At 45.4% G+C, this 9,657-nt stretch overlaps 1 protein-coding gene across 2 annotated transcripts; it reads left to right on the top strand.

Annotated features, from left to right (window-relative positions):
* Nucleotides 1–2,140: 2,140 nt before the first annotated feature.
* smtlb (somatolactin beta) lies at nt 2,141–9,082 on the top strand. 2 transcript variants are annotated; one of them, XM_088939804.1, is made up of 5 exons: nt 2,141–2,174; nt 2,991–3,181; nt 3,975–4,088; nt 5,213–5,392; nt 8,885–9,082. In XM_088939804.1, exons 1-5 carry the CDS (start codon nt 2,141–2,143, stop codon nt 9,080–9,082), a joined length of 717 nt encoding a protein of 238 aa, XP_088795930.1. The 2 variants fall into 2 exon arrangements, with proteins under 2 accessions (XP_088795930.1, XP_088795931.1); XM_088939805.1 differs by having other exon boundaries at nt 2,141–2,164; nt 2,999–3,181.
* The last annotated feature ends 575 nt before the right edge of the window (nt 9,083–9,657 follow it).

The following is a 9,657-nucleotide window of genomic DNA, read 5'->3' on the forward strand; positions in this document are numbered from 1 at the left end:
TTCCTGATTTGGAGGACATGTTATTCTGTCTCGGCTGATACTGATAATCCACGTGGTGTTCCCTGTTCAGCCTTCAGGCTGAGTGAAGACACCAAGCTGCACTGTTTCTGTTTATTTTTACGAGAAATCCCTTCTTTTCTTTTATATTAAAAAAAAAAATCTAAAGGTGTCACAAAGCAATTTTTCTTCCGCCTCACATAATCTGAGAGGCACATTAATTGATGCTATTGTCGCGGCTGACATTCACAAAATCGCCTGCCCTCACCTTTTTTCTGTGTGCGGGAAGGCGCGGGTGCTCAGTATTTTACTCGTGTTTAATTGTGAAGTTTGAAAGGACTTTTATTTAATATCCAACTGCAGTGTAGGAGCTGGAATGGACATGATATATCAGTTCTGGGGTCTGAAACTGTTTTGAATGTGAGAGCGCAGTTAGTGTAAAAACTGGCACTTTTAAAAAAAAAAACCATGCTGCAGTTATGATGAAAACACTGGAGCAGCAGCACCCTGCCATCAGCTCTTTTATATCCGAAATACTGCTGAGATATTTGGTGCAACTGTTAATTATTCAAACTTTAATGACACCTTAAAGCTATAACTGCATCTGTAACAGACTGGTGTTGGGATCCAGTGTTTATAGCGCGTGAACATGGTTTTGTCTTTCCACACAAACACCGAAACAAATGGAGTGATCAATACATATTCTGTGCAGTGCAGACGCCGAATCGTTCAGTTTTAATTGGCAGACCTGAAAATGTCATTTTGGTGCCCTGTTCCTAATTGGATGAGAATGCGCTAATGGACATAGTCTCTCTGGTTTAAAAAAAATGATTGCAGTGTTTCCAGTATAATTGGGTTTTCAGCCACCCACACCTGTACTCTATTTTAATGTTGCAGCCCGTCTCCCTTGAAAATGAACATGGCCATCAATTTAACATTTTTTTTATACCCTAAAATAAAAGCGACATGAGTCACTGGGCTGCGCACGTTTTTTTTTGGGGGGGGGGGGGGAAGAAAATTTTATTGATTTAAGTTTTCAAGGCAAAACAGTTAAAAAAAAACCCACAATACTAACCGAGACAGACACAATGAAATGGGGGGGGAGTGCTAAATGGGTTTTGAAGGCAAGAGGAGAATTCCTCTGTGAGCAGCCACCGTTTCTAGCCCTGTCGGTCTTTTATCAGATGGAAACGATCCTCTCTGGGCTACTGCTGAGAATCCATGTAGACAACTGAATGAAACAAACCGATCCTTTCTAAGCATCGCCGTCCCATCGGTGCGCACTCATTTGACAGAGTTGTATAAACCTCTGAGCTTCCCCTTTGCATTCTGTAATTATCAAACTAGTTAGCAGCCCCGATCTAGAGGTGAACAGTGAACTTTTCCCCAAGATTCGAACAACTACTGGGCTGAGTGGAGGAGATCAATATCTTAATCAGCGTCTGAGAAACAGGGTCATGAAGGTTTTTTATGGTTAAATGCCTATTTAGGAAAACAGAAGTCGCAACCATGTTTAGTGTTATCCTAACACACAGGCCTAGCGAGAAGAAAAGTATAATTGCTTATAGTTACCTGGAGACGTATAAAGTAAATCTTCTTTGAAAAACAGCAGCACTGCCGGAAATAAACAATCAAGCCAACAAAACAATTTAAAACAAATTAAATTAAAGTAGTTAACCCCCCCGCCCCCCCAAAAAAAAGTTCTGGATTTTCAAAACCTCTGAAATATGTTTTTTCAGATTTGGCGAAGATGATTTTATTTCGGTTTTTATCCTCACTTATATTGAAACAAAGAATCAGATACGAGTCGGGTCATTTTCGGAATAATACATTCAGGTCCTTGGCTAATCCAAGCTTGGTCAAATCCATCACTCGGATACCTGATATCTTTCTACAGTCTATTAGCCAGCTGGTGTTAAGGAAAAGACATTTTTTTTTCCGGTTAAAACTCTATGCATAACACAAAACACAGACAAAATTGTGTCCGCACATATCATCTTACCATGGCCAAAACATTTTGCAAGGCTTTAAGGGGAGTCTCTTGACTCAAGTCATGAGATAGTGATACTATATAAGAAGGCCTTGGCTACCTGGCAGAAGGTAAGCAGGAAGATTTGAATTGCCTGGCCTCTTCTCTAGCAGAATGCAGAAGGTGAAAGTTATGTCTGTTTGTATAGGTAAGTAACCTCAGGGCTTTAAACAGAAAAAAAATGTTTTTTTTATCGCCGCACTAGACAAGGCGAACTTGCATCTCTGGTAAATTAAGGGCATCCGGATTTCCGCAGACACTGCAGGTTAACTTGTTTCTCTACAACAACTTTCTTTCAAGTTGTATAAACTAGATTCTTTTTTTTTCCCAGCTTTTCATGTTTCGCCCGATTGCTTTTGTGACAACGTGATTGTGGGTAGCGCACAATTCTTTCCGCTCGTTTGATAAGGAAGGGCTGTGCAGAAGCCGTTGTTAAATCCTGACTGCCTTGCCACCAGATGAAAATGGTAGTTGTCTACTTGTTGCGACAGCACTAAAGGACTGCAGAGGAAATACAAGGCAGATGCCTGTGGCGTTCTTAGTCTTCTGCCTCTTGCCTTTCCCTGTAGCGCTGTAGTAACCAAGATGCACTTTGGAATTTGGAGCACCATGCAGCAGTGTAATAAACTGTTTTAAATAAAACATTATTTTTCAAGGCTTCATGGGCATAACCTGTTACATTTAACGAGCTTAATTACATTTAATTAAAATGCAGTGCTTTGCTTTTACAGCATGCTGTCCTCTTCCTTGTCGAATTCATTCTGCAGAAAGTAAGATGTGTTGATTAAGGTGTGATCATACATCTGGGAAAGGACGCATGAAACACCTTAGCAGGAGTATTGACTTTGTAGTGTCTGGGCTGCTTTAAGCCAAGCCCTTGAGCACAAGAAACACTGAAGAAGAGGGCTCCTCTAGGGCGTGCGGCGGGTGACCTCAGGCCTACCCCCTGTGTGTGTGCTCTCAGTATTCCAGGGCTGCGTCTGGGCGCTCCTCCTGTGGCCGGCCTGGGGCGGGCTGGGCTACCCCCTGGACTGTAAGGACGAGCAGGGCAGCATCAGCCGCTGCTCCGCCATCTCTCTGGAGAAGCTGCTGGACCGGGTCATCCAGCACGCCGAGCTCATCTACCGCGTCTCCGAGGAGTCCTGCACGCTGTTTGTGAGTAGACCCAGTGCGGTCAGGACCGGTCGGTACACCGAGCCCTGTGTTTCCTGCCAGCAGATTCTTACCGGTGGTACAAATTGGGCGACGACTGAGATAAACAGCTGCTTGTTTAAAGCAGTCTGTTTTTTTTTTGTTGTTGTATTTCTTAGATTTAGCTTCTTCAAAGAGATTGCAGAGGTCTGTCCCCTGAACGAATAATGACAATGATTGCACGTCTCATTTGGGAGCAAAAAAAAATGACATTGTAACATTCTATTGAGGTGCCCGTGCGTTTACAAACTTCATTTTGCCCCTGATTTGCACGCAGTTTGTTACCAAGCAAAATGAATCTGAATTTTATCTAATGATTAATCGGGCAAACTGTGTGTATTCAAATCTCAGCTATCACATAGCCTGCAAGTGAAGTGTCAGATCCAAGCTCTCAAAATTGGCAGTAAAATACTCAATAACACAAGAGACACTTAGTGAAACGTCCCGAGTTCTTAAAGCATGTGCAGAGCAGGAAAAATCCACAGATGTCTGTGGCTTCATATGGCGTCATCTATAATAATAAAAAAAAGGAAAAAATTGAAAGCCTACAAAAGCCTCTCAGGCATTAAGGATTTCGAGTTTGTAACAAGAAAGGTGTATCAGTTGATCAGAATACCATAGAAGACTTTGAAATGGATAGATTACAAGGTTACTTTTGCATGATTGTACAGTAAGTGGCATTGGAAGGATAGAATGGAAACAGTATCAGTCATTATGTTCTTCTTTCAACGTTTTGGGTTTTTTTTTTGTTTTCCAGGAAGAAATGTTTGTGCCCTTTACGATGCACTCCCAGAAGATTCGAGGCAGCAGCTCGTGCGTTACGAAGGCGTTCCCCATCCCGGCTTCAAAAAGTGAAATCCAGCAGATCTCGGTAAGCAGATGGGAATTGAGATGGTCTTCTGGTGCATTCGAGATGCAAGCGAGATGGTTTATCCAAGCATCCTGGACTGCGCTCTGCTCACAGCTTGCTCTCCGTAAAAAGCCGAGCGTTGTCGCAGCTGTCGAAACGACAAATGCTTAAAAATGTAGAGAAGTGTTTTGGATGAGATTCACATGCGAGTGTTTCGTTACTTGTGGGACAGCTGGGTTTGGACTGGGTTTGGGGATTGCTGTAAGGGAAATTAGAGGAAATTGAATGGGAGCTACTTCCTTCTACGCAGGGATGAATTTTGCCTGTGTTCCATGAAACTGTTCAGCTTGGGAGTTCTCTTAACATTTTGCCAGTTCTAATATTCCTATTGTAAACAATATATAGACTATTTTGAAAGTCATATAGACTAAATGAAAGTGAAGCACAGTTACCTCTTAAATCTGTTTGAAGTGCTTAGGTCATTGGGCAGTTTGACAGTATTTGTTTCAAAGAGCATGTGATTTTCACAGTTTGTAAATAACTTTAAGAATATTTCATTACGCAACAAGGGAAACTTTTTCATCAAGTGGTTTCTTGTTCAAGCTAGTCTTAGTATTTGAGGAAAACCGTGGGAGCTGTTCCAGCTCCATGATGTCTGTCTTTGATAAGCTGGACTGACCTTTCCTCAAGAGTGCGAGTGCTAAACTGGCACAGCAGTTTCTTTTTTCTAAAATGAAAACATTTTCTTGCCTTCACTCGTGGCCGGACAGGTACTTCGTTCAATTCAATTGGCACATGCTCTGGTTCACTGCAGCAGGAAACCATCTGTCCAGCACTGCGTGTCTGTGCAGATCCCAGTCTGCAGGTGCGCTGTAATAAGTCTTGTGCTGACTTGGCCATGTGGGACCCAGGGAATGCAACAGCATTAGAGCCCTGCTCCAGAATTGACGTCACCCCCTTGAAAATCGTTGAAAGACGCGCTAGTGTCTCGGGACCGGCGTTGTGTGGCTCCAAGCCCACAAGCGACTGCGCTCGAATCCCAGCAGGAGCAGGGCTGCGCTCGTCGCACATCTGTCGCACATCTGTCGCACATCGTCGCCCTGCCGCCTGACCTCCCGGGGTTTCGTGTTCCCCTGCCTGTCCAGGACAAGTGGCTCCTGCACTCGGTGCTGATGCTGGTTCAGTCCTGGATGGAGCCCCTGGTCTACCTGCAGACCACCCTGGATCGCTACGACGACGCCCCCGACACCCTCCTGAACAAAACCAAGTGGGTGTCCGACAAGCTGCCGAGTTTGGAGCAAGGCATCGTGGTCCTCATCAGGAAGGTACGTCAGCACCGCTAGGGCGGTCCACACTGCGTTTTTGAAATACGGGACAGTCCTCTGCCCTTTCCCCTCCTCTCTCTACTGTTTCTATCTTAAAGACAGTTTCCAGCAAGAGAAATGGGTGGAATGGCCTCCTCTTCATTAGCAAATGTTATGTTCTTATGAGTATGACTGGATTTTTACTCCTGGAATCACAGTGCAGTAACTTTCAGCTTTATCATCGGAAATGTTCTTATCATTGGAAATTTTCTTCAGACTGTACAAATACCTTCCTAAGCTAGGTACAACACAATTATTGCCCTGTTGCACCAGCCATCTCCTTGTCCTATTTAATGGCACAGAACAAATTTAGTTTAACTGGCAGTCCATACACATCTGAAGCTTAAAACTGATTCCGTTCACAGATTTCTGTAGCAACAGAGGTCTCGTGTATATATATATATTTTTTTATTTCTGTTGGGACAGAAGTAAGCGCTCGATGTTTCTGGCTTCGCGCTCATTATGCTTTTCTGGAGCTCAAATTCTCCCTGTGGACTTCAAGCGTAACGCCCCAATTGCGCTGTGTTGAGATTAGTCCCCGGCAAGGCTGAGCTGGATGTAAATCCTAGCAGTGCAAAGGCAGTGCCGGAGTTTGCGTAACCAGCTTGTTAGAGTTGAACGTATTAATTGTCTGAGCTTGCACAGGGACATGCAGAAGGTGATGTCTGACACTTTGAAATATGAGTCCCCTGCAGATACCATAGGGGGCAGAGATTTTTGGTTGGAAAAAAAAAAATGAGACAGTTGCCAACTGCATTGCCCCCTCCGTCTTCACAAACAGAAGAAACCTGGTTTTCCCGAGAGCCGGCACCTGAATTGGTCATTTGTGCTGCCATGGCGTCTTTAAGCCTGCTAATATTTTCAGCAGCACTTCACGCGCAGGTTTGTGTTTTAACAAATAGTTTCTCTCCATCATGCTTATGTATGAATCCTCAGAACTGTCTGGGGGGAACTTTTAATTGGTACATAAAGTCATCTGGGTCTCTGGGACCGATAACATCAAAGTCTGTGCGCCAAAGAGTAATTTCCCTCCTGTTTTTTTGAAATGAAAATCAAAGTGCTTTATTACAAGTGGAAAGTAGTGACTCCGGCGATTAATTAAAGGACTTGGGAAGTAGCTCACTGTGATGCCGGCTAGTTTATAACATCAATCGGTGTTTCGTTTTTACGTTTTTTTTTTTTTAAATCCACCTTGGGTTCCTATCTAATCAAGTCTTAGGAGCCGAGTTAGCTTGTACCTCATGTCTTGAGGGGTACGCCCACAGAATATAATTTAAGAACAAGGACGTAGATCAAAATGCTCACTTTCTTCACCGACACATTTAATTAAAGGAACTAGTCGAATTCCCACTTACTCTGACAGGGGGAATTCCTGAATTTTATCAATTAGATCGTTAGCTGTGCGGTACACTTAATTGAACTTCAGGGTAATTTTTTCTTGCATGTTCACGGAAAATAGAATCTCAGAGCTTTGGTCAGAGCATAACTGCCTAGCCTGATCTCATCAGACTTCTGGCAGTAAGGAAGGCCGCTCCCGGTCAGTAATTGCATGGTAGATTTTCATGAAAGATCGAGATGCTTCCTCAAGTGGTGTTTGTGGACCAGTAGGTGGGGCCCTTCCTTATGCACCAGAATTTCCAAACAAATGGTAAAAACAATGTGCAGTAGGAGGAATCATCATGCTGATGAGATATAGAAACAAAGATCCTCGTTATTTTAAGTATCCCATGTCCCTGTTTGTTAGAATAGTTGCAAAAGTCCCAGTGACCTGGCAAAAGTCAGCCATGCACTTGCACAGTCTGGCCCCCCCTGACGATTTTTGAGATATCTCTAGCAGATCTACAGGTGTGTGGCCCAGGTGAGGCTGTACTTCAAGATCAGGTGAGATGGGTCGCATCCTCTAAGTGTAGCACTGATATGAGGTCCTCTGGGATGCAGAGAGCCCTAAAAATACAAGCATAAGCATAAAATCATCTTCATCCCCATCATCTTCAGTGTCCCAGTCCAGGCATAATAATAGCAGCAGGAGCTGAAGGTGTGGCACTGCTCCTAGTCTAGCCAGGAGGTATAAAATGATTCCCATGATCTGAAAAATAGTTTCAGATGTTTTTGGAATGGCGTTCTAAGACAGCAGCAAATATATATATATTTTTTTTAGTAGCTCAGGTGGGTAGCTGCGTCTGCACACCAGCCATCATACCAGTCTGCACACAGTGAACCTTCCTCACACCTGAAGAAGGCTTCACAGCCGAAACGTTGTGTTTTCTCTCTTCTCTTTTCAGCCTGGAATAAACCTACTGTATCACTTGTTCCCATTTATATTTTTCGTTTCTCTGCTTTGCTTGCTTGTGATACACAACATGCCTGTGGCCTAATGGGGGAGGTAATGAGCTTGTCAGAAACCAGATAAGACTACCCATGTAGGAGGAGCGACAAATCAACTTATAGTCGGTTCTTGGGATTTTCCGAAGCGGCGTAGCGAAGTGGGCGATGAGCGAGGTGCATTCCGCTAAGTTGCTGCACTGCCCCCGGCTGTAGAAATAGTGGGGGAGTAATCCGGTGTCCTGCCCGGGGCTGGGGGGAGGGGCTGGGGTCTCGCACTTTCTCGTCCTCTTCACGCCATGGGACCCAGGACGAGCTCTGGCCCAAACGAGCCGCAGTGGCTCGGAACTGGGAATCACCCGTTGCTATTTTCAGACAGGGGCAGGAGGGGGAGGAGGTGCCCATTAGGGGCATCTTCAGACCCCTTTTCCCACCATTTGTGATCTTTTCCGTGGTGCCCTCCATTTTTATAAGAATATCTCCTTTCACTTATATAGCGCTTTTCTGGACACTCCACTCAAAGCGCTTTACAGGTAATGGGGACTCCCCTCCACCACCACCAGTGTGTCGCCCCACCTGGATGATGCACCAGTACTCTCACCACAAACCTGCTCTCAGTGGGGAGGAGAGCAGAGTGATGAAGCCAGTTCAGAGATGGAGATTATTAGGAGGCCATGATTGGTAAGGGCCAATGGGAAATTTGGCCAGGATGCCGGGGTAACACCCCTACTCTTTTCAGGAAACGCTCTGAGATTTTTAATGACCACAGAGATTCAGGACATCGGTTTTACGTCTCATCCAAAGGACAGTGTCTTTTTACAGTATAGTGTCCCCGTCACTATACTCAGGCATCAGGACCTACACTGACCACAGGGTGAGCGCCCCCTAACACCTCTGCCAGCAGCAACCTTAGTTTTTCCCAGGAGTCTCCCATCCAGGTACTGACCAGGCTCACACCTGCTGAGCTCCAGTGGGTTGGGACTGGGAGCTGCAGGGTGATCTAGCTGCTGGCTATATCTACTTTTTTCAGATGCCAGGTTGGTCTGCCCACAGGTGTGCAGGGAGGCGCCGAAGCCAGGGTGGCCTGTCCTATATCTGGCTCAATTTTCTTGTTTTGTCCTTGTCCTGCAGATGCTGGACGAGGGGATGCTGACGTCCGATTACCAGCTGACCCTGGCGCACTACGACGTCCAGCCGGAGGTGGTGGAATCCGTCCTGCGCGACTACGCCCTCCTCACCTGCTTCAAGAAGGACGCACACAAGATGGAGACCTTCCTGAAGCTGCTCAAGTGCCGGCGCACTGACAAGCTGAGCTGCTTCCTCTTCTAGACGGCACGCTCCTCCCCCCCCCCCCCCCCCCCCCCCCGCCGATACCCAAGCCAGCACCGTCCCCCCCCCCTCCCCAGCGCCGAGCCAGGTCCGGTCGGCTCTCCCAGGCTAGGTTAGATCCTCTTGCTTTCCTCCACTGCTGTCGCTTCATAATGTCTGCAAAAGGCTTCTGTTGCTGAACGCATGCCCCTGTCTGAGCAGAGGTAAAAAAACAACAACACAGTGAGCATATCTTCCAGCAATGCCTACGTCCGCCAGCTGTAATGTTTTATGCAGACGTTTGTGAAATGCTAAAAAATTTAACCGCAATGATTTGGTGTTATAGCACATATGCATAATTTAAGCAGCCCGGCGACAGACATGATAGATCTGTAAAACAATTTGTAGCAGCTCTTATCCAACTGATCACGCGCCTGCATCATTTGCATATTTCTGTGATTCGCCCTGCATTTTGTTTGTTGTTCTGCTTCTTGAAACATTCTCTTTCGAATCCTCTTTCACACACGGCGTTTCAAGGTTTTATTGATCCTTCTCTCCTCGGTGCGTGCAGATTCATCTTTCTTTTGTTCTGGCAA

Source organism: Atractosteus spatula, chromosome 22 (assembly GCF_055471065.1).
Source record: "Atractosteus spatula isolate fAtrSpa1 chromosome 22, fAtrSpa1.hap1, whole genome shotgun sequence".
Classification (NCBI taxonomy): Eukaryota; Metazoa; Chordata; class Actinopteri; order Semionotiformes; family Lepisosteidae; genus Atractosteus; species Atractosteus spatula.